The 26,084-nt window shown below is 40.5% G+C and overlaps 1 protein-coding gene across 1 annotated transcript in view; it reads right to left on the bottom strand.

Annotated features, from left to right (window-relative positions):
- The window catches only part of ITPRID1 (ITPR interacting domain containing 1), a 108,551-nt gene that overhangs the window by 64,650 nt on the left and 17,817 nt on the right, over positions 1 to 26,084 (bottom strand). Inside the window, exons 6-9 of the mRNA XM_027539479.1 lie at positions 13,365 to 13,416; positions 10,618 to 10,704; positions 8,432 to 8,634; positions 4,067 to 4,641 (exon numbers count right to left, since the gene is read on the bottom strand). Of these exons, the coding sequence (XP_027395280.1) occupies positions 4,067 to 4,641; positions 8,432 to 8,634; positions 10,618 to 10,704; positions 13,365 to 13,416 (917 nt within the window). The remainder of the gene's footprint in view (positions 1 to 4,066; positions 4,642 to 8,431; positions 8,635 to 10,617; positions 10,705 to 13,364; positions 13,417 to 26,084) is intronic.

The raw sequence follows: 26,084 nt of genomic DNA, 5'->3' as shown, positions 1-26,084 counted from the left end.
GGGAATGTTTTCTGGATTTTGCAAACAGAAATGCTGCTGAGATGAGTATCCTTGTACCTAAATCTAATCCACCTGCTAATGCACAGACAAAAAAGCCATGGGTTCAATCCCTGGGTCTGGAAGATCCCTTGGAGAAGGAAATAGCAACACACTCCAATATTCTTGCCTGGAAAATTCCATGGACAGAGGAGACTGGCGGGGGACAATCCATGGGGTCCAAAACAGTTCAACATGACTTAGCAGCTAAAATCTATTTCTGCTGCTAAGTCACTTCAGTCATGTCTGACTCTGTGCGACCCCATAGATGGCAGCCCACCAGGCTCCGCCATCCCTGGGATTCTCCAGGCAAGAACACTGGAGTGGGTTGCCATTCCCCTCTCCAATGCATGAAAGTGAAAAGTGAAAGTGAAGTTGCTCAGTCATGTCCGACCCTTAGCAACCCCATGGACTGCAGCCCACCAAGGCTCCTCCATCCATGGGATTTTCCAGGCAAGAGTACTGGAGTGGGATGCCATTGCCTTCTCTGAAATCTATTTCTACATTTCATATTATTTATATGGGATTTATTTATGAATATTGAGGGCTGAATCAAATGATATGAACATTTTAAACATTGTGGTACACATGGCCAAAAATTACCTTTAACCCATGAATAAACAGGACATGAGAAAATGGCTCAGCAATGTAAGAAGAAATATTTATTCCTTATGTTTTAATCTTTCATATCTTTTTTTTCAGAGAAGTTACTTTACACTTGTAATTGAGTAGATATAGCTCTTAACACTATTTTAATTGGTTTTGTAACTCAAACCAGTGTATACCATGTACCTTTTTCAGTATAAGAAAATGTTTTGCTGTGAGCATTACCCTGGAGAAAAAGCCACTTAGTGCTAAGTAAAGTATCTATTCATCTATTAAATAAAAGAACAATAACAAAAAAGGTCCCAATAACTTCAAGTGGAAACCAGGTATATTCCTGGGTCATTCCACCTGGGCCAAACTTACTAATAAATTTAAAAAATAAAACAAGAAATGATGATTACTTTGGAAACATTTCCCATCCAAACAAGATGTTGACTGGCATTATTTAATAATATGGGTAACATTCTCACATGAGTTCCAGAGAGAAGGATCCTTGTATATAAGCAAGAGGGAAGGTTAAAGACGTTATATTGCAGATACAAAGAAGCACCCTAAGAGAGTCTACAATTACAGAAGTTCCATAAGTATTAAATTCTCTTCATATATTTGGGAATTAAAAAAGAAAGGAACAGACTTAGTTTAGGTAAAACTAAACACAAAAATATGTTGATTTTTGCATTAAAATTATCTACGTACAACTTTGTTGGAATCATAATTTTGAGAATTGGCCAAATATTGCCATATTCAGTCTCTAGTAGTACTTTAATGAAAACATCAAAGATTGATCTGGAGGCAATTTGGCTAATCAGAGTTGAAATTCTGATAGGTAGATATTTAAGTACATTGGCTCATGTTTTAAATGCCATGAAAATCTGCCAATTTTGCACACATTTTTCATAATTAGATTTTTAAAATTTGCCATTAAAAATGACTATTAAATCTGGCATTAGCTCCTGTTTAAGCTACAATCTACCCAAGCTTCATTTAATGATATATTGGTATTGAGTGAAACAAATATTTTTTTCCCAGCCTGTGTGATGAAGATGTAGTATTTTAAATATATTTTTTAAGAAAACAAAATTCAAATAGTGAGTTTTTTAATATCATTTTGAAGGATCTCTCTGCTTTACATATACATACACCCTTTTACACAAATCTGGGTAAATATTAAAGAAATTTAAAAAACAAAGTTGGCTTCAAAGTTCAACAGGACATTCTGTCTTTATACAGAAGCCACTCATAGACTAAATTAATATTACCAAATACTTCTAATATTAATTTTACTCTTCTACAAATGTTTGCCAAGTTCTCACTATGTACCAAAAAATATGTGTGAGGTTTTTTTTAAATTTAGGCTTTTGTTAGTGCCCTAGTGTGTTCTCCCTTCCCATACCTATATATACTTATATCTATATCTGTATCTATATATATATCTTTTCCTTGAGTAATTGTCATAATTGTCATAAATGAATATTTGAAAGTATGTCCTGCAGGGACTACCATTCTTTTCTTAATTCTTTACATTGACTACGATGGTATTCATTTCTGCCTGTACTCTCACACTAGATGACATACAGTGAATTTTATTTCTTTCTAAGTTAACCTAGTCTGAAGCAGAAGAAACTTAGGAGGGGGGCAGTAGATTCTAATGGGGCTTGTCAAGAGGCTGGGGTTTGGGGAAATTTCCCATTTATATCCTACGAAATAGGCAGCAGACTGACTAATGACTTGCAGACTGTCTTGATTTTCTTTATAGTAATTTAACTATTAGCTTGGTAGTTAAATAACTTTTGCAAGATGGAATAAAACAATATACTCTTTTTTAGAGCCATCTCAGTTTATACTCAAATTAGGGTATTTGACCAAAGCTCTGTTTTTTCCTCCGTTTATAATTTGTATTCATTTTTATGCTATGTGTTTTTTTTAAGATGTTTTGATACAGGCCATTTTAAAAATCTTTATTGAATTTGTTATCATATTACTTCTGTTTTATGTGTTGGTTTTTGGCCATGAGGCATATGGGATCTTAGCTCCCCAACCAGGGATCAAACCCATATTTCCCGCATTGGAAGGTGATGTCTTAACCACTGGGTCACCAGGGAAGTCTCTCTGCTACTGTTTTAAAATGAGATTAATATTGTAAGGTTCTTAAAATAATTTTTGACATAAGATGTACGCATACAAAAATATAGATAGATACTAGCATCATTAACAGTTATAAACTGAGGCAATTTCTATCTCTTTGTGGGATGGAGAGACCTACCAATAGGCATATTCATTCACCTAACTCAGTCTTCTTTTAAACTTATTGTCAAGTTTCAACATCCTACAGTTTCCTTGGTTGTCTCTGCCCCATGGCTGGTTCAAACTTGTAGCTTTGGTGACAGAGCTGTCTCCACCCCTACCGTGTTGTTGGTTTCTGTGTCCATCCCTGGGGGCACTGTGGCTGCCTTGAGGGCAGAGTCTGTGCCCCGGAGCATCATGTGTAATGGGTTTACATTTAGAGTGTCTCACACTCAGAGGGCTTGAAGAAAGCTGGCTTGACCTTAGGACTGGCATATAAATATTCTACCCTACTTCCAAACAATTTACATGGAAAGGGGGGAAAGACTTGCTCTTCTCTACTATCTTTGTAATTATTAAAGATCAGAGAAGTGAGTGAAAATGTGTGTATCTATTTGTAAAAAGACTTAGAAGTACAGTTGGGTAGGCCATCTAAATGATGAAAATTCACACGTGTGAATGAATATGGGATGAAGAGGCAAAGGGCATGTGTGAAATGGGGGTCAAGCTATGTCAGTATTAAATCCCAAAGCAAGCAAACAAAATACTATTAAACCCAAGTCCCTACTTCTTTTGTCCAAGGCTCTGCAGTAGGCATTGCAGAGGAAGTATTTTTAAGACATATTCTCTTGAGAATAAAACCTGGTCCTGAAGGAGATTTTAGTCCAACAGGGGAGATGTCATCAATACCCACACACATGCACACACATGCACACACACACACACAGAATATTTAGTGTAACAGGCTCTCCCTGCCAAGGCTATAGAACACAGAGGAGGATTGGTGGGCAAGCTTCACTGAGTGGGAAGTACTTGAACTGACCTTCAAAGAAGGTGAAACATGGAAAGTTAGAGAGCAGACAAAAACATACTGAGACACATAATAAGACACTGAGGAAAAGTAAAGTCAAAAATAACCAGTGAATTCAACTGTGAGCAAGAAAAGGAAAAGAAATAAGAGAAAGCAAAGGCTGGTTTCGTGCTGGTTGAGTTCTGACTGAAGCAACAAGAAGGACCAAATAGAAGTTTGGAATGATAGCATGTGCTGCTGAGGGGCTGAAAGATGAAAGGGTTACATGAGGGCTGGAAGGCGAAAGATGCCGTGGTGAAAGTTCCCTCACTTAGACATGAACACACTGACCTCTTCCATTTCGAAGGAGTCCGGTGCTTTGCCTGAAAGACGGGACAAGCTCTTGAATTTATTAGTCTGAACTGAATTCTCCTTTCGAGTTCTGTCCTTGACTGACCCCTCAGCCACACAGGAAGGAGGAGCCTGCTTGGTCAGCATGGATGACTGAGGCCCCTGTTTGCTCAGAAGAGCTTGGGGAGGATGATGAGGTGTCAAGCTGTCACAGGCTTGAGGAGACCAATGCTCTGCCGAAGGAGACCAATGACTTTGGACATATTTCTTTGTCACAGCTGATACCTGTGCTCCATGCTCCCTTGTGTCTGTAGAGGTGATAGAAAATTTGTCTGTTGTCTTCAGTGACTCTGATGCTCCCAGGTTATAATCCTTTCTAATGGTCTGCTTTGAGCCTTTCCTAAAAAGTTCACCTATTCTTCTTCGATGTTCTTTGGCTTCACTCACTGAGGTTCTTTGCACACCTTTCCCTTCATCTTCCTCTTCAGCTTTGTTCTGCAGGATGTTAACATCATTCAGCAAAGACGAGAAAGTGCTGGCCACGTGATCCAGTATTTCTAGCTGTCGGAAACGACCTGAATAATTCAAGAAACACACAATTTTTAGTTTCAGTGAAACTGCATTAATGTAGTAAAAACTGAAGAGATTGAACACACTTGATTTTCAAGATGGGAAGGAGTTTACATTTCTGAAACTCAAGTTTTCCCTTAGTATATATATCACTGGTTACTGTGGACAAGATTCCCCTATATAACAAAGTATCACTGTGTTATAGGGAAAGCGAATACCTTTTATATTTAGTAGAATATACATAACTATATAGATTCAAATACTTCCTATGTGTTAAAATATAAAAACTACAGACAAGGATGAATCTTGAGATTAATCTCATGTGTTTAAGTAAATGGCAGAGTAAACTCATTTCCTTCATATGAAGTAAGCTTGAAGATTCTTCCATAGCTTGAGACAGTCCCTATCATCACCATTATTACCTCCATCATCTCCAGCTACATCGGGGGTCCCCAACTTCTGGGATCTAATGTCTGATGATCTGAGGTGGAGCTAATGTATTAATAATAGAAATAAAGTGCACAATAAGTATAATGTGCTTGAATCATCCTGAAACCATCCCCCTCCCCTGCCTTGGTATGCGGAAAAACTGTCTTCCACAAAACTGGTTCCTGGTGTCAAAAAGACTGGGGACCACTGAATTCTACACCCTTCACTTGAGAGTGTGGAGGCGTCATGACATACGGAGTCAGATGGCCTGGATCCAAATTCCAGATCAGCCAATATCTGGAAGTATGACCACAAAGTAAATGAATTAATAGATTCATGGTGTTTAGCCCTGTGCCTGGCACATAGTAAATGGCCAGTTTCTTATCTGGAGAATGAAGTAACAGTACCAGTCTTATGTATCTCTCACATCTGTTGGGAAAAGCACAATGCTAAATAGATATCAGCTAAAATTACAAATGTGCTCAGCTCAGAAAGGGAATATATTGTCCTTAGTCTTCTAACAGAAGATAGTCGTTAAGGTGAAAATCCATTTACCTTTCCAAGCAAGCCAGCTCCTCAACTTCTAAGTCTTCCTGGATGATCTGTCCTCACTCATCCAGGCGATATGCAAGAACTGGCTTGATTAGTATGAGAGAGATCTAATGCAACAAGGGCTATCTGGGGACTATTTAGAAAAAACATTGTAAAAAATATTTTTGTATCTCCAGATAATAAAACCACAGTAATGGAAATGGAACACTCTTTTAAATTACAGAACCTTCTCTCAACACCAATGGTACATGCAGGGTTGCATAGATCAGCAGTGATCAAGGGCCCCATTGGTGTAGAAACTGTTCCGTATTCTGTTTGCACCATCATAGCAATGGTACAGACGTCTCCATTAGGCAATCATTGTGCCTATTTGTGTCCTTCACCTGAAAATGGAGATACTGACTATTCATCCTTCTAGTTCAATGTGATGGGCTTCTTATGGAGGACGATGATATTCTGTTGAGGCCTAGAGAAACTCTTGGGTTCCAGATGTTTTCAGAAACATTCTGATTATACTTCCCACTTAAATTTAGTTGTAAGCTTAAGAACATGATTGAATCATCATTCCATTTTTATGATTGTGTTAGCATCCATTCTATAGAAGATTTTAATACTTAGACAAAGCCTGTCAATTTTAATGGGTTCAGGTAATTCAGAGAACATAACAGCGTGAAGTGTCGGATGAGGATTTTTGTTTGTTTGTTTGTTTTGCTTTGGGGAGCACTGAACAATGAACCAGTTCTCACCCCTTCAAGTTTGAACTTTTTGTACTGACTTTGAATGAGACATACTTTTCCATTCTGTCTTTGGGACAACCAACTAATTTTATTATTGCTTATTTTGCGTTTGACCTTCTCAGCTTTCTTGAGTTGAAAGTGTATGAGTAAGTGTTGAGTGAGAATAGTGACCATGCACTGTTAGCACAGGGCTAAGCGGTGGAAATAAGAGCGGGCCAGCAGTTACAGGATCGGGGGCTGACTTCTCGTTTCCCTATGATCCATGTGTCAATTTCATCTGTGAAATGTTTACTTCACAGATCAGCTCAAACAGTCCTCAAATATCGGCAAGTGTTGCTATTCTCCCCAAATCAAGAATAGATCAAGAATTTTGCATCTCTGTGCAGCTTGGAGAAGGAGACAACAAAGGATGATATTAATTTCTTCTAAAGGTAAAGAACCATTAGTTTGCAACGCCTGCAGTTTTGCGTACTTTTTTTAAAAAATGTTATTGCTGAGATTTTGGACACCCATTTCACCCATGTGAAAACAGAGGAGACAGAAACTGAGATGAAAAACCTAAGCAAAACGTCTGTTCCAGATGTCTATTTGAGAGAAACACTTCATTTCTCTTGACTTTTCTTTCAGTGAATTTATTTAGAAGAGTTTATTTCGTTAATAGAAATTTGACAGGTTCCCAGTCCAGAATTCTGTGAACTATTCCATGGAGGAGATATTCTTCAAGGCTCCTCTAAGAGAGGTTCTATATGGAAATGATTTTGAAAACACTGCATTGCACTCCCTCCAGGGAACTGAGAGTACAACTCAGCATATTAAACAAATCTTGCAGTAAATAAACTTGTTTAACTGCAAGCCATCTTTCTTCCGAATTGTTTGAGCACAGTACACATACCCCAAGAATAAGCTCAGTTGTGTCCTAGACAGTAATATTTCAGTGACCACCAGCTGGAAAAAAAATGTAGCATGCATGATAACTATAAGATTTAAGTATGCATTAATCACTCAGTCATGTCCTACTCTTTGAGATTCCATAGACTGTAGCCTTCCAGGCTCCTCTGTCCATGGAATTCTCTAGGCAAGAATACTGGAGTGGGTAGCCATCCCCTTCTCCAGGGGATCTTCTCAGCAACGGGATTGAACCCGGGTCTCCTGAATTGCAGGCAGATTCTTTACCATCTGAGTCACCAAGGAAGTCTAGTTAATCCACAAATCTGAGATATGACATATGTATAATTACCAATCACAGCTTATGGTGGATAAGAGTGTTCCAAGCCTCATAGATGAGAAAATTAAGGTTTCACTTAGTGACCCATGGTAAGTTTGCCAAATTCTGGGTTCTCTGACCTCTGGGTATGTGGCTACAGCATGTATTAGTGCTATTTACCAGTATAGTATTATCTTCTCTGCATGTAGTAGGATTGCACATCGTCACCCTTTTGGAGTTAAGTGTGGCCACATGATTTATTTTGGACAATGAAATCTGAACACACTTGATATGTATAAGTTCTGAGCAGGAGGCTTTAAGGCCTAGTGCCTGGTGTGCTGCAGTCCATAGGGTCACAAAGAGTTGGATGCAACTTACCAACTGAACAACAACAAATGGTTCTCTATTTCCACCTTTTCCCTGTTACTGCCAGCCAGTATGTTCCACACAGTGGAGTCAAGTCCATGGATAAGGAAAACATCATGGAACAGATCTCTCTTCCTCCTCATGGATGTAGCCAGCCAGGCTCATCTGTCCATGGGATTCTCCAGGCAAGACTACTGGAGTGGGTAGCCATTTCCTTCTCCAGGGGATCTTCCTGACCCAGGGACTGAAACTGAGGCTCCCGCATTGCAGGCAGATTCTTTACCATCTTAGCCATCAGGGAAGCCCATCTTCCCCCTCATGTATATACCAATCCACAGTGAACACAGAGAGTTATCAAGACATAAGCCTGTTTCTGTCTGAAGCCACTGAGCTCTGGGAGTTGATTGCTACTGCATAGATCTCCTGGCCCATCCCTCCTAGTACTGTGGTTCATCTGACTTCTCATAGCCACTGCTGAGATTCTGATGCCAAGTGGTCCTCACTTACTGTACAAGTTAGGGTTCTCAGTGTCCATTCGCTGCTTTTGAGCTTCAAGAAAAACACGGATGTTGATTCCTCTGGCTGCTGAGCCACAACCCAGGAATCTGGCTGGGATTCGAGTGCAGATGTCTGGTTCATCAGCACCAAACCCCAGATCCAAGAGAATCTCCACTGGATCTTTTTCCCAAAATTCCAGCCATTCCGGAATGCTGCAGTGAAAATATGAATATCTTTATCCAGTAACAGTTCATTTAACCAAAAGTCATTTTTTCCCTAGTCACTTCACCCACTCAATCTTCCAGATATTTAGTAAAGGAGGAATCTGAATAGACAAAAACAGATGGTGTATTTACTAGAGCTCGTATATACTTCCTCAAAGGATAGTCCGTTACCCGCACTCAGGGACTGCTTGTCTGTACTTTACAATGAATTTACTTAACAGGTTTCCATTTCACAACATGGAAATGTTCAATTAGATGGAGCAAGGAGATTGTGGGACAAAAACCAGAAGCAGTGGAGTGATACCCACAAAAAATGGTAGATGATGTCAATATGAAACAGAAGGAAAAAAAATCCTGAAAACAGTAGAATATTTTAAAAGAGAGATATTTTAAAAGAATATTTAAATTATTAAATATTAAAATAATTAAAAAGAGTATCAGTCAGGGGCATCCCTAGTCACACAAATTTGTTGAGGACATCACTAAATGGACACTGCAAGTCTGATCACAAACAATGAGTTTAAGTCCCTAGGTGGGGTTAAAATATGTTCTGTATTTTTTTGGACTTGGCTGAAAAGAAGTATTTTTTTCAAGTTGTTCTATTCAGTGTTGGCACTTAAAATGATACCCTTCAGTTATCTGGAAATTATATTTATATATACCACCTCACTTTCTAATCACTGAACTTTTTAGTGACTATGCTAGTGACTCTTTAAAACTCATGGACTGCATGGGAACCAGAACTTTTCATCAGGTTTTCTTAGGTTCATCTTTAAAAGCTTCTGTTTACCTTTACATGCAAGTCTAGGGAGCTTATCTGAGATAGCTTGGATAATTTTACTTTCATGATGCCAGCATTTAAATTGGATTAACTACAATTCATTTATTTAGCCATCCACACATTCAACAATAGCCACCTCTAGTCTCAGTTGGCAGGCCACCCAGCATCACGTTCCAACATCAAGTTCACACTTTCTTATGTGACATAGAGATCTTGTGCTTTGCCTCCTGATTCTACCAAGGAAGAAAAGGCAAGCCAAGAACTACTACTGTGGGGCTTACATGGCTCAGGCTGGATCTTTTAATTATTGGAAAGAAGTGGTGAACTGGGGGTGCCAATCATTTGATATTATAGAAAAAAATTTGAGGGAGAAAAAACTCCTACAAAAAAATCTAAAGTTTGAATGAAAGATTTAATTTTTTATTTATTGACTTCATCTACAAATTTTTATCTTACTCATTTATACAAATATTCATTGAATGTCTGTCATGCGTCTCAGCTAGGCACCCAGGGGACAAAAAAGAACAAAAATAACATAATCTTGTTTTCTAGTGGCTCACATTCTCATGGCCAAGAATATAAGTATTGATTGATTTGTCATTAAAAAATATTTTCTACATCATTAACTTTTTATTTATATTTACCCATGTAAGAAAAGCATAAAATACATTCACCTTGTTACGAATTATAATATCTTACGTAAGGGTCTCTCTCCCCTTGGTTATTACCCCTTCCAATCCTGACTCCCTTCCTACTGAATTTATGTGTATCCTCCTAGGCATTTTTTTTATATAGTTACATATATGCTTTATAGTTTTCACTTGTTGGCTTTATAAACAGTAACTTATTCTATGTATCTTTCTGCATCTTGATTTTTTTCCTCTTAAAATATTACTTAAAGATCATTATAAGTTAGTAAAATTGTCTCTGTCTATTTCTTTTATCACTATGTGGAATTCCATAAAATGGGTGAGCCAATAGTTCATCTGGCCATTTCCCCAATGATAGATATTTAGTGCAACTTCACTGACTTTCACATGGTTCTTGCAGGTCGGAGTTTGGAAATCCTATATTCATTCTCTCACCGATTCATTCAACAAGTATTTCTCAAGTGCCTGTTTGTAATTTCATGAAACCCACTGTTGCACAAAACGATTTCTCTGGGTAAAAAGTGCCTGGAAATCACATACCTTTGTGGTATACTGGCAGCAGAATGGCAAGAGTTGAAACTGGTCCCTCTGGAGAGAGTGGGAGTTTCTGAAAACTGATGCAGAGATCTGCAGTTGGGGGAAATACCACTGATGAGATGTGTTGATTTAGAGAGTCCCCTGGGAGGTCACTGTGACTCTTTCCCTTCCAGAGCAAACACTTGCATTTCCTCTTCATTTCTCATCATCTCATAATGGCCACATCTTCGAAGAAGAGACTGCAGGCAGCGGAGGAATTGCTCCCCTCTTTAAGAGCGTTGTGTTACAGAAGGTGTGAGAATTTAGGTGTTAGGTGCCCGCTAGTGCTCATTACAAAGGTGACAGAATGTCTCACTTTTGACAGATGGCAAATCATTGGGGAACCTTTCAGGAAAACAGCTTTGCAAGGCACTAACTTTCAGGAAGAAGTTAAGATTATGGGATGAAAGAGGTACGGTAAGCATCTCTTTCAGAGGTCACTGAAGCATCTTCCCTTAATGGTGGAGGATTTCATATTGCATAGTTAACATTCCCCAGGTGCTGTCATCCATGTGCAACTCTAGCGAACTCCTTTATTCTGTGTGTGTGCTCAGTTTGCTTAGTTGTTTCCGACTCTTTTGAGACCCCATAGACTGTAGCCCACAACACTCCCTGTCCATGGGATTCTCCAGGCAAGAATACTGGAGTGGGTTGCCATTTCCTCCTCCAAGGGATCTTCCTGACCCAGGGATTGAACCTGTGTCTCCTTCATTGGCAGGTGGATTCTTTACCATTGAGCCACCTGGGGTCCCCTTTACTATAGTAAAAGCGAAAATGTGTGTCTCTCTATCCTAATAGGCAGTACAAGTCACTTGAAAGTGTTTCCGAACAGAATAGAACTGTTACAGTTCACTTTTATATAGCTTAGATATACTATAACTCATCTAGTTTCATCAAATATAATAGAAGTTGGCAAAAAATTATAATTTATTGAAGAATACAATGTTGATATCAATTATCCCAAGGCGACCAAATTATCTTACATGGGCTCCTGAATTTGCCTTAGTCTTGTCCATGTTTGGTAAGAATAGCTGGGCACTACCTATCTTTTTTCAATTGCTTCTCTGCCTAAGGCTGAGAAAGTGCACATTTCTGAAAAATAAAGATTCTGTTTTAATAGACGATTGAGCTTTCTGGGAGCCTTGGAGGGGCTTCCCTGGTGGCTCTGCTGCTGCTACTAAGTCACTTCAGTCATGTCCGACTCTGTGCGACCCCATAGACGCCAGCCCACCAGGCTCCTCTGTACCTGGGATTCTCCAGGCAAGAACACTGAAGTGGGTTGCCGTTTCCTTCTCCAATGCATGGGCTCAGACAGTATATAATCCGCCTGCAATGCAGGAGATGTGGGTTTGATCCTTGGATGGGGAAGATCCCCTGGAGAAGAGAATGGCTTCTTACTCCAGTATTCTTGCCTGGAGAATCCCATGGACAGAGGAGCCTGGTGAGCTGCAGTCCATGGGGTATAAAGAGATGGACACGACTGAGGGACTAACACTTTCACTTTTCTTGGAAGACAGACAGAAGATACCTTTCACTTCCTGCCTCCTCTCAGTGTGTCCTAGCCCTGCCACAATTTTTGTTTCACTCTGTGTTTGAGATTCATACCTAATTTTGTAATGTTCAGCAGAGCTACCCAGTCATTGGCCTGGACTTGGATCCAGGGGAAGCCACATATAGTCACAGTTCTAAGGAAGCTGGAAGAGCATGGGTGAGTCCTTGGCCTTGACTCTCATTTTCCTCTTCCACAAAAGGAGTTGCCTGAAGAATTTCTGTGGTCCCTATTTCTATATGGTTCTGTGAGTAGCAAAAACATACAATCTTCTAAGAGGGAAAAATTATGCCCAAGTAGCACTTTAGGTGTGAATTGATACAAGTTGGAAGAATACAGTATTGAATATTTGGTTTTCTACTAGTTTGAATGATCTGGAAAATGTAAGAGTGACTAGAATGGAGGAGGCAGAGTTCCCAGTCCTCCAATGCACATGGTCCACTCCAGTGGTTCTTAAACAGTGTGCTTCAGAATATTTGAAAGGCTTACAAAAACATTGATTTCTGACCCTTAGGTCCAGATTTTCTGATGCAGTGTGCTGAAGTGACTTGGTATTCTATTAAGTTCACAGGTGATATTGCTGCTGCTGTTGGGACCATTTTGAGACCTAGTCTATCCTCATATTAGGAAACTCGAATTTCCAGTGCTTTCTACCTAGCACTGGAAATTATATGTAATACTGTCTAGTTAAAAGAAATGGCAACCCACTCCAGTGTTCTTGCCTGGAGAATCCCAGGGATGGGGGAGCCTGGTGGGCTGCCGTCTATGGGGTCGCACAGAGTCGGACATGACTGAAGCGACTTAGCAGCAGCAGCAATAGCATGATAATCAATCACATTGGCAATATGAAAATATGAATGTAACTATTTTATGAACAGGTTCTCATGAATAGCTGAATTTTAGTAGAATACCATTTAGGAATATATTTTCATTAAATTCCCCCCTAAGTCAGCATTTACTGATTTAGTTTGCTCACTCCTTTAGGACAATTAAAGAACCTCTATTTTTCTCAAGGCTGGTGAAAATAGTCTAGGCACTCTGGCTGAACCAGTGCCAAGATGCCAAGACCCATGGCATTACTAAGAGACCTCCTCACTTCCATGTCGCTTATGAAAGATGTGTCAGCACAACCCTGGAGTGAAACAGCCATCCTGCCACCTACCTCATGTAGTCTTTCACAGTCATTTGAACCATTCCTTTTTCAGGAAAAGGAACTGCAACAAAAAAGAGGAGATGAGCTTAATTTCCTTGTTTTCTCATGGAATACTTTTCTCACCCTCAAATGAACCAACATGGGATTGATTTCCATATCCACGATTGTTATCAACATGAGATACAAGGCGTCTGTACCAAACAAGACAGAATGTAATTAATGGCTAAATTGTGTGATAAGTCCTTGAGGAAATGGGGTAGTTGCTCAGTGAAGAGGGAAGTCAGTGGTGAATGAAGTAGTCAGCAAAGGTTTCATGGAGGAAGAAGTACCTGTCTTGGATTTTTAAGAATGGGAATAATTTGATAAATGGAAGAGGTATTGTCATGAAAGAAGAGGGTCTATAGCAATGTCAAACATAGTGATAGGGCTAAGCTGATTAGATCACAGGACATTTTGGGATATTCTCTCCTGGTACATAAGATTGAGGAGTAAGGACAGATGATACATGAAGGACCCAGCATACCTGGAGTATCTTCCAGTAATCTGTACCACCTAATCCTTACAACAGTCTTATGATTTAGCATCTATTCTTATCTTTCAGATAAGGAAATTGAGACTCACGGAAAGTTGAGTAATGAGCCCATGATCACACAGTCAAAAATAGCAGATCCAGGAATTTATCATTACCTTTATTATGTATTATAGCGATAATAAGTGGGTGCATGCTTAGTCGTGTCTGACTCTTTTTTGTGACCCCAAGGACTGCAGCCTACCAGGCTTCTCTGTCCATGGAATTTTGAGGCAAGAATACTGCAGTGGGTTGCCATTTCCTACTCCAAAGAATAGAACCCTTGTCTCCTGCATCTCTTGCATTGGCAGGTGGATTCTTTACCACTGAGCCACCTGGGAAGCTCATTATAACAATAATAAGTTACTATTTATTTAACATTATCTTTGTGTGAAGCAATGTACTAAGCATGTTACATGCACAAAATTTATCCATGAAATAAGTATCATTCATCCCCACTTAACAGAGAAGCAAACTGAGGCTCAGAGTAAGTGAATTTCCCATGGTCAGTAGGATGCAACCATTTATTTTTGTTTGTTGCTATTGTTTCAAGACACTGCACTGTCAACAGACTGTCTTGTAGCTGACCTGAAAGTCAGAAAGAAGAGTTTACATGTATGTGTCAGGACATGGGAAACCACAAAAAGTTTTTCAGCAAACAAGTACATGTGAGAAAGATGATGCTGAAAGTCCATTTGCCTGGTTAGTGGTGCTGAGGACAGAATAGAAGAGTTACATGTCAGATGCCAGAGAGGCCTATTCAGGGGCCGATGCAGTACTCAGAACCTGTTTCGTGAGATAACCCTGTAGCAGACATCTGCGCTTTCAAGGTGAATGACCATTATTATAATAAATACGTGACATTTCTTATCTGACTCAAACTTATGAACCAAATTAGAAATGAACATAGAGTCCAAATTCCAGTCTTTTTTGCCTGTTATATCTATAGTTTTAAAAATATGGGTTTTAGCAAAGGAATTCTTTTACAAATTTCCAGTAATTAAATTATGTAAAAGGAGTGTTGTTCTGGACAAAGTGAATTACCACTTAGCTCTTCTTTTACCCTGTGAGTCACCTCCAAGATCCACAGTTTGAAAAACATCATCTGTTCAAATCTCTCATTTCGGTGTTGTGTGCGTGCTAAGTCACTTCAGTTCTGTCTGAATCTTTGTGACCCTGTGGACTGTAGCCCCCCAGGCTCCTCTGTCCATGGGATTCTGTAGGCAAGAATACTGGAGTGGGTAGCCTTCCCCTTCTCCAGGGGATCTTCCCAACCTAGGGATTGAACCCAGGTCTCCCACATTGCAGGCGGATTCTTTACCAGCTGAGCCACAGGGGAAGCCCAAGAATACTGGAGTGGGTAGCCTATCCCTTCTCCAGTGGATCTTCCTGACCCAGGAATCGAACCAGGGTCTCCTGCATTGCAGGTGGATTCTTTACCAACAGAGCTATCAGGGAAGTCCTGATAGAGCCACCTGGAAGGCAGTACTAATCCATGCTGGACTCTTGCTCGCTGAATTCAGCCTCAGAGCTGCTCAAATCATAAAACCAATGCCAATTGATTGAAGTTGTCACATGGAAAGAAAGCCTATTTGCCGCTTTATTAATCATGTTATAGACGCAAGCATGGTATAATTTTTGGCAGTCATGTTGTAATGACTTGACAAATTAAATAATAGGTTGTCCAAAATGAAAGGTTAAAATAAATATTTATCATTTTAAGCAGTTATTTTTTTCTATTTCTCTCCCCCCTTTCATCTATTGCTTTGCATATATCTTACAAAGTCAGCCTCCATTTGTGCTTATCCAGAGAATTTTGGAGTTTCTGAGCAGCATTTCTCACATAAAATATTCTAGAGTTCTAGAATATCTGGCTTCATATTCTGCCAGTGTCACCACTCTTGCCACTACATCAGTCTTTTCTGGTTGTTGGCTATTGAGCTGGATTTCCTGGAACTTGTGAATGAGCGTGTACATCCAGACCAGGGGGCTGACATTGTGGTCACGGAAAATTGCTCAAACTGTCAGAGAGGAAATGACCCGTTTCAGATATTGATGAAAAGAATTAGCACAGCCTTGTTGGGTTTTCAAAAGCCGTAGCCCCATAGAACATCTAAGTCATCCAGAAACTACCACGTCCCTACACCCAGGGCTTCCTCATGGGATTCTAGTGTCCACACAGATTTAGTGGTCATGTTCCATGGATCACACACCGCAGCTCTTGCTGTCCAGCTTCAGGACTGACCTGGTTGCCAGGAAACCCAGGGCAGCCCCACAGGGGAAAAGGAGCCCCTAAAGATAACATATTTTCTAGGGAATGTGCCAAGTGGACCTGCTAGTTCACAGTGGGGGAGTCTTATGGTTTGATGACACACACATGAAAGCCTTACACAGTTATAGCATCAGCAGAGGAAAGGCTTTCTCTCCTTCCACTTTATGGCTCCCTTTAAGGCCCAGACATTGCTGATGATTAGGGGCTGGGCGAGATGTTTGACTCTCCTTACCCGAACCCCACTCTCACTAATGTTCAGATACAGCTTTTACAGCTTTTGTTAGACTCATCATCCTCTTTCGTCTTGATCTTGTTTAAAATGACACAAATGTCAATCTCTATCCAATATATTCAGATGCGTAGACTTCTCTGCTACCAAGCTCAGATTTAAACTCACTAGATAAGCCTGATTTTTAAAATTACAATACAATGATCAGAAATTAAGCAGCTTCACTGGTTTCATTTCCATGTTGCATCAGGGCTCCCGGTGTCCTAGGAGACCAAGGGGCATTTTCAGTGTTGTTACGCGTTTACCTCCTGTGGTGACTGTGGAAGCAGCAGCTGGCCTTCCCAGTGCTTGGACCCACACAGGTGAAACTTGCACAGGACAGCGTGAGACTATTATTCTATGCCTGCCTGAGGGCTTTTTGGTTTTAGTTTTGTTTTTGTTTTCCACTTCGTTGATGTATAAAGTAAATTTCCTGGAACCTGAAGACAGGCTTGTTAGGGTCAGCCCCTTGCAATTTTGCCTGTTTTCAATAATTAGCCAGAAGCTGGTAGTCTAGTTCTCAGGAGCATTGGGATTTTCATTAAGACCCAGAAGATCCAGCGCAGTTCTCTTCAGGGCAGCCTCTGTTAGGTGACACGCTCTGCAGTTCTCTGCAGTCTCTCCTAGTCTGCCTGGTTCATTAGCACTCACCTGACTGGCTTCTGGAAGCATTGGAGTCTGGGACCTCTAATCAGAGCACGAATTTGACACCCAGGGAATGTCATCATGGGACAAACAAACTGCTCCTGTTACAAACAAACTGTTCCCCAAGCTTCTGCAGGTAGAAGAAGTGGGGCTACTACAGATGGGCCTGTGCTCACCACATAAGCCTGCTGCTGGTGCTGGTTTAGTTGCTGAGTTCTGTCTGACTCTTGTGACCCCATGGACTGCAGCCCGCCAGGCCCCTCTGTCCAAGGGATTCTCTAGGGAAGAATACTGGAGTGGGTTGCCATTTCCTCCTCCAGAGGAAATGCCAAGTCCCTTCAGTTGTGCCCAGCACTTTGCAACCTTATGGATTGTAGCCCACCAGGCTTCACTGTCCATGGGATTCTCCATGAATACTGGGGGCAAGAATACTGGAGTGGGTTGCCATGCCCTCCTCCAGAGGACCTTCCTGAACCAGGGCTTGAACGTCCGTCTCTTGTCTCCTGCGTTGGTAGGCGGGTTCTTTACCACTAGTGCCACCTGGGAAGCCCTTTTTACTGCTAGGCCTCCTCAGTTCCACACTGGCTTCTTCTCTGGGTGTTTGGTTCTGTATTTTCTCCATTTCTTTATCCTTCCAAGATAGTACTCTTGTTAGATTTTTAAAACCAAATTTTACTCTCTAAAGGCATGGAGGCAACAAAGAAAAAATTAAGGTCCTCCTATTTTTGAGATTCCTAAGGGCTGATCTGAAGGAAAATTAAAGTGAGAAAAAAATTTCCCTGCTCTACTGAATACGTCTCATTGCATGGGTTAAAATGCCAGTTCTGATTCCCTTTCAGATACTTGAGTCTCCAGCCATCCTCCCTACTGTTAGGTGGACTTCTGCCATCTGAAGCAGCAGACACTGCACTTAACCCTGCAAAATGTATTACTGGAGAAGATGTAGTGAGATATGCAGAAGGCACTAATTAGCACCTTTATTGGCTTGGAAAGCATTTTTTATTTTGGTTTTCCTAAGCATCTCTAACTGATTCATGGAAGACATTTGGTTCTTTGGAATATCGTCCAATAGACTAATCAAATTACATTTTCACAGGGCTCTAAAATAATAGCATTCTGCGGCTTTCTGTATATTTAACTCCTGCATGACCAAGATAGTAGAGGCAGTTAAAAGGGTTTGTTTGCCTCGGCTGGCAATTTATTAAGCTATATTCTTACAAAGAAGAGACTCTGGCATTCTCCCTGACCCTCATGCTCAGAACTTTAAAGCTAATTGTGATGCTTTGCTTCTGTTCAACCAGATAGTTGTTTATTTTACAGGTGCTGTGGATTCTTCCTCTCTATTCCTCTGCTGACACCCAGCCCAAGCCTGAGATCAGCTTCTTCCCAAAGCATGTGCCCTCTTCCCATTGCCAGGATGAACACTGGAACCTGTCCTTTCTCTTCTCAGAAACCATTCCTAACTCATGACAATAGAGATGGCAAATGTGAGACACCTGCTTCAGCTCCCCAGTGCAACACCAGTGGGGTTATTAGTTATTATTCATGACCCTCTATTCAGGTGAACAAAGATATGGCTTCACAATTCTACTCAACACAGACCCCGGCTGTGCACCACCCATCCTTTCCCTGGAGCCTGAGATGATATTTCTTTGCCATGTCTGTGCTAAGAAAAGGTAATACTCTCTTTCTGGATTTTAAGGCATTTATAAACTGATCACACCTTATTTGACAGAAAAATATCTCCCTTTGCTCCTAGCATGAGACCTTCTCTCTAGTTGTACCATCTTCTGCATGCTTTCCTGCACAAATTCAGTTTACTTCTGCTTCTATGCCTTTGTTCAAGCTCCTATTGGTTCCAGGAAATGACATTATCATGCTTTGTCTCTTTATTTTTTCAAAACTATACTCCTCTTTGATTGACTAGCTCAAGTCTCACCTTTTCTTTGGAGATTTCCCAATCTGAATAAATCATCTTTATTATGGACCAGTTTTTACTAAGATATCTTTATGTTGACTAGGTTTAGGGAAATCAGCTGTGTTAGAGATGATTCTTGCCTCAGTGATCTTTACAATTTTGTTAATAAGATGGATCATATCTTACTAATTTGAGGCAGTACAGACCAAGTGTCATAAGCATAGAAACTATGATGGATGTGACTGGTGTTCAGAAGGCAATTTGAGTCTCTTAGGGCAGATGTCAGGAAGGGCCTTACAGAGGACATGGCACTTGGGTAACATCTCAAAAGAAGGAGGAGAGGTAAACAGAACAAGAAAGACTTTAAGACAGGAAAAACTGGATGAAGAAAGAGAATGGACTAGGGATGTAATGAGAGGAGATAAGACTAGACAGTCTTGTAGAAAATTGGTATAGGTTATATTCATACTGTAATGGCCCTGAAAAGTCAGAGTAACATACTTGAGAGCAGGAGTCATATATTCTACATCTTTGCATCTTTCACCTTGCACAATTCTCTGCTTTGAATGCTTTCATTTGAAAAGCATTATTTTTCAATACGTTCATCTCTAACACATTTTCTAACAATGTTTTCAAAGGGAACATCTATTATGTTACACTGGATTTACTTTAACCTATTCCTATAATATAGGTCACAAATTTAGAACTTGATTTAGCAAGTGCTTATTATTAAAAAAATTCCTCTGGAAAGGGATAGGTTTACTCTTCAGGGACCTCTCTGAAAAACAGTGAAGAAATGTCTAAATAGTAAAAATGGCAAATGAATTAAGCACCTATCATGTAATCTATGGCACAGAGCAGAACGTTGACAGAACCTGTCTCGTGCTGTTGAAGTTGGCTCTACTTTTTTCACCCTCAGTTATGTGTGGATGTGTTATTAAACAAGAATATGACATATAAAACTGCATGTCAGCTCATGCTTTTGGTGTACATGTCTGCCCAGGTAGCATCAGGATGGTGTGCTCCACAGGCAGACAGAGCTGATGTCAGATTGGTACTCTGTGTGGCCCTGGGTTTGCCACACATCAGCTCCTCCCTCCAAGCTTTCTTATACAGTTTTACAGTGGAATCTGGGAATAAGGGTGAGTCAGCAGCCTAAGAAGAGGACCCTTAACATCCATGACCATGATCCCTGTAGCACTACCAGTGACCCCAAAGAGGCTCTGAATGTCCTACTGTGTCTGTGGTTAAAGGAAGGTCTGTGGATCCTTATGGAGCCCAAGCCAAGAATCTGACTTGTTTGCCCGTGAAGTTGGTGACCAAGAGGAGTTAGTCTGCACCCATTGATGGTGGTTCTTAGAAAGGAAAAAGAGAAGGAAACTGAAGGATGCCCATGGGGCTCTTTCCTGTAAGTTATCCATGTGTCCTGATCAGAGGTTCCCTGAAGATACGTAAAAAGGAGACTGTGGGACCACTCCGCTAATATGCCCTAATGTTTGTCAGAAGACAGGGCAGAAAGTACAAAACCATGCCTTGTGAAGACTCGGGATATAAGTAGTATGGGCAGATGTCCAACTTTTGGTAACTCTTGATATTCATATGGAAAGAAGGAGCAAGGGCCTAAAGGTAATTTTCATAAAAGGAGCATCCGAAATGATTTCTATCAGTAAGTGAACCTGGGTAAGCAATGTTTCAATGAAAGAGACTTCAAAGTCTCTTGAGACTTTGAAGAGACTTGAAAGAGACTTCAAAATCTCTCTCAAAGCCTCAAGAGACAAGGCCCTAGAGGGAGATCCAGGCTCTGCTGATGGCTCTGGGAAGCCAGGGAAAGTGTCACAAGCACCTCAGGACCTCTTGGTCACTGGATCATTCCCATCAGCCAATACACCTGGTGTAATAGCTCTCATCCCCAGAAAAAGAACATCTTTTGTCTCTACCTCTCCTCCAGCTATCTTTTTAGTCACTGCTCCCTTTTGCCTCATCACTCCTCCAAATACTTTTCTGTCTCCACTTCCTCTACTCCGATTTCTCACTTGAAGGTCATATAACTGGCCTTTCTCTCCAACTATTCCTCTGAAATAGCTCTTTTCAAGGTCACCAGTGACCTAATTGTCAAACAATTCTCATTTCTCATCATATATAACCCGTTAATGACAGTTGACAGTGTTGATCATCCCCTCCTTGACACCTTAACTTTACTCATCTTCCAGACACTTTTCTCCTTTTCCTCATTTTACTTCATGACCTTCTCCTCCTCTTCCTCCCTTGCTGGTTTTTCTGTATCTCTCAGGCTTCTTCTCTGTCTCTATGCACTTGCTTGGTGACCTTATTTGAACTTCTGGGTTATCATCATCTATATGCCATCTAGACCCAAACAGTTATCTATTAATTCCTGGACTTTCTCCCTGAACTCGAGATTGGTATTTCCAATTTGTACTAATATATCCCTATTTGGGGCTTCCCTTGTAGCTCAGTTGGTAAAGGATCTGCCTGCAGTGCAGGAGACCTGGGTTCAATCCCTGGGTTGGGAAGATCCCCTGGAGAAGGAAATCTCAACCCACTCCAGTATCCTTGCCTGGAAAATCTCATGGACAGAGGAGCCTGGTGGGCTGCAGTCCATGGGGTCGCAGAGTTGGACACGACTGAGCGACTAACACTAACACTAACTAATCCCTATTTATTAGTATCTCTTTAGGTTTCTATTAGGTATTTGAATCATAGCATGCCTAAAATTGCATCTTTTATCTCAAGCCTGATTCTTCTATGTTCTTCCCATTCCAATAAATGATCATGCACCCTGCCCAAATGCTTGGGCAAAATTCACTGCGATCATCCTTGGCTTTTCTTTCTCTCTTTTATATTCTGTATCCACAAGCATATCCTCCCCTACCTATATTCCAAATATATCCAGAATCTAACACTACTCTCTGCAGCATTTGCTATTGCCCTGGTCTATGCCCTCATCTTCTTTTCCATAAGTTATTTCCTTAGCCTCCTAAGGGGGCTCCCTGGTTCCACCTTTTCTCCAACAGAATTTATTTTCCAAGTAGCCACTACAGCTGTCCTGTTAAAAAGAACCAAGGCTATGCCACTACTTTGTATAAAACATTATACAAATGTTTTTGTATAAAACATTTTCCCTTTGAGTAAAAGAAAGATTTTTACAGGGATATAGCCCTAAATTATGTGACCTCTGAATAGTTCTTTAACTCATATCTCTTTGCTGTATTCCTTGCTCACTTTGCTGCAACTATTTAGGCCTCCTTGCTATTCTTAAAATGCAGAGAGCACATCCGCATCCCAGGGCCTTTGCACATTCTGTCTCATGTGCCTGGAACAGTTCATCCTACAAATAAGCAAATTCAGGTAGCTGCTCAAAGGCACTTTATCTGAGACATTTAACCTCACTGTCTATACTCCTGGCATATTATATATTTATTTTTTTTTATTGTGTCTATCTCCACTGCATCTTTTTTCTTCAGTATCTCCAATATTAATGGAGTATCCAGTTTGTACGAGGCAGTCTATGCATATTTGTTAAATAACTGGAGAATGGAATAAAACGGAATCTGTCAGAAGTTTTGTGTACTTATGGGTGTGGAAATGGAGTTGATAGCATATTTGTTCTCTAGTCTCCAGACTAAGTCTAAGACTCAAAGAGAGATATGGGTTGCAGGAAGAAGCTGAAAGTTGATTCCCATCATGAGTTTTGCGTGACCCAGAACATTAGTGATGCTACCTAGATCCACACATGCAGTATAATAGAAAAGAGTGTCTCCATAAATTCTGTAAGAATTGGAGCACCAGAGGAACACAAGAAGAATGGACACTCAGGAAGTGATGAGACATGAACTGTCCATATGTTGACACCCAGGAAATTCTGTTAGAGTAGAAGCAGTGACAGTGGAAGTCAATTCTTTCATAAAAGAATGTGAGGCATCTTCTGTTGGCTCCCAGAAATACTAATATTTACAGGGGATACTTTACAATAGACCCTGTGACACCAAGATAGAGGCAATAATCTCTCAGAATTGGTGGACTAATTTCATTGTAATGTAATGTTTACCCACAGGCTGGAGAAACCTGAGGCAAATTTGAGTTATAGGAGTTATTTATAGATTAATTTCAGAATATCTTTTTATATCTTCCTCTATATGTTTTTTAGTTAACAATTTAAAAATATTTATGCACCTCAAGTATAAATGAAATAAGGTTTTATCAGTATAAAAAAATCCTAAATTTAGGAAGTGTCCCTTTTTGCTATCCAAACTTGGCTCACAGAAATAAGGAAAGTCTAGGGAGAAAATTAACAGCCACAGATTTACACCGGTATGTGGTATACTGGTTTCTGGTAAGAAAAGAATAAACTTTGAAATCAAACAGACTTGAGTTCAAATCACGTTTCCACCTCTTTGGCTTTATGTGGTTTTGGGAAAATCTCTCAACTTTACTGAGTCTCTGTTTCTTCAGTATTTAATGAAATTAATCAATCACCTTGTTTGAGGAGTACGTCATAATAATTTTCAAATATGCAATAAGCACTCGATATATGATAATTATTACTCATAATACTCAGAATTATTATAACTTTTGAGACTGATATGTATAGAGATCAGAAACCTAGTGAGCCTCAGGAAAAAAACCAGAATTTTCCAACTATTAAGCATTCATTTCTTAGTCATGTCAATTTTCTAAGAGCTTAGTTTCTTATAATTTAAAATTTCTAGAGTTAAGGTAGAATGACTTATGACTTGCCAGAAAATTCTCTGATGCATCTTTTTTGTTTTTAATTTTAAGATCCAGATGTGGCCATTTTGTATTTCTACAGATACTTGATTGACATTTAAAAATTAGCATTGTCTCACTTTAGAAATTTTAAGTTCAAGAGAACTGAGCTGTGGCCCTGAAAGCTGGTACAAGAGTCAGAAGAGCTGGGAGGGGAAGTGGTTGCCAGGAAGCTGACCCACTCTGCTAATGCTTTGACTTTTCCAGCAGGGATGCTGATGCAGAGCTTTCCTCCCAGGATGCTCCCAGGGGCATCCATGCATAACATGGACAGTAATTCATACTGTAGTCTAGAGAGGCCACGTGGCTGCAGTCAGACAGACCCATGTTCAAATCTCAACTCACTTTCCTCCTGACTGGTTACTTTTAGCAAGTTACTTAACCTTCCTGAGCTTTATTTACCTCTTTGCAAAAGTTAATAATGATGATATCTGCCTCAGAAGATGGTTCTGGTAAATGAGATAATATGCATATAGGGTACCTAGCCTGTGTGCCCTTGACACGTATTAATTTCTTTCTCCTCTGAGTTTTACTGAAGGCACTGAACTGCCAAGGGTTAAGGGGCCTTACCTAGCATAACGGTGGTGAAAAAGATGGGCCAACCAGATTCCAGCTGAACAAAAATTAGAATTTAGGGAGCCACAGAGCATCATGAAAGCCAAAGAATCACCATAAGAAGCCAAGACCTGACCTTGGCCATCTCAAAACAGAGGAGGAAATCAGCAACAGAGCCACTGAAACCTTATTCCACCTCTTCATTTTATCTGAGGCCCACTAGAATGCTTTCCATGAGAGGTACAGGGTCATGTGAAAGATGAGTAGGCACTTGGATGTTGTTGCTACTTTAATGAAGAAAGCCTCAGAATTATCACTGAGAGAAGCAAACAGCAGAATGATTTCTACTTGTAGTTGGTTGAATAGTATCCACCCAAATTTCACTTCAGTATTTGAAATGTCACTTCAGAATTTGAAATTTCACTTCAAAATATATCCTTTATCTGGAAACAGGGTCTCTGCAGATATAACTAGTAAAGATGAGGTCATACTGGGTAAAGGTGAGACTTAAACCCTAAATCCAATGACTGGTGTCCTTAAGAGAAAAGAAGAAGACTCAGTGGGGAAAGTCAGCCATGTGAAGACAGAGGCGGAGGATGCAAGGGTGAAAGGGATGCCAGGGTTGATGGGAGCCATGAGAAAGAGACCAGGCAGGCCTCTTCCCTAGAGCCTTCAGAGAGAGAATAACCTTGCTGACACTTGGTTCAGACCTTCAGCCTTCACAACGGTGAGAGAATGAATTTCTGTTTTTAAGCACCAGTTCAGTTCAGTTCACTCGCTCAGTTGTGTCCAACTGTTTGTGACCCCATGAATTGCAGCATGCCAGGCCTCCCTGTCCATCACCAACTCCCAGAATTTATCCAAATTCATGTCCATCGAGTTGGTGATGCCATCCAGCCATCTCATCCTCTGTCGTCCCCTTCCCCTCCTGCCCCCCCAATTCCTCCCAGCATCAGGGTCTTTTCCAATGAGTCAACTCTTCACATGAGGTGGCCAAAGTACTGGAGTTTCAGCTTCAGCATCAGTCCTTCCAGTCAACACCCAGGACTGATCTTTAGAATGGACTGGTTGGATCTCCTTGCAGTCCAAGGGACTCTCAAGAGTCTTCTCCAACACCACAGTTCAAAAGCATCAATTCTTCAGCACTCAGCTTTCTTCACAGTGCAACTCTCACATCCATACATGACCACTGGAAAAACCATAGCCTTGACTAGATGGACCTTTGTTGGCAAAGTAATGTCTCTGCTTTTGAATATGCTATTTAGGTTGGTCATAACTTTCCTTCCAAGGAGTAAATGTCTTTTAATTTCATGGCTGCAGTCACCATCTGCAGTGATTTTGGAGCCCCCCAAAATAAAGTCTGACACTGTTTCCACTGTTTCCCCATCTATTTCCCATGAAGTGATGGGACCAGATGCCATGATCTTCGTTTTCTGAATGTTGAGCTTTAAGCCAACTTTTTCACTCTCCTCTTTCACTTTTATCAAGAGGCTCTTTAGTTCCTCTTCACTTTCTGCCATAAAGGTGGTGTCATCTGCATATCTGAGGTTATTGATATTTCTCCCAGCAATATTGATTCCAGCTTGTGTTTCTTCCAGCCCAGCATTTCTCATGATGTACTCTGCATAAAAGTTAAATAAGCAGGGTGACAATCTACAGCCTTGTCATAGCCACCAAGTCTGTGGTGATTATTTATGGCTGCCCTAAGAATGAACACA

Source organism: Bos indicus x Bos taurus, chromosome 4 (genome assembly GCF_003369695.1).
Source record: "Bos indicus x Bos taurus breed Angus x Brahman F1 hybrid chromosome 4, Bos_hybrid_MaternalHap_v2.0, whole genome shotgun sequence".
Classification (NCBI taxonomy): domain Eukaryota; kingdom Metazoa; phylum Chordata; class Mammalia; order Artiodactyla; family Bovidae; genus Bos; species Bos indicus x Bos taurus.
This window is presented reverse-complemented; position numbering and strand designations above follow the sequence as displayed.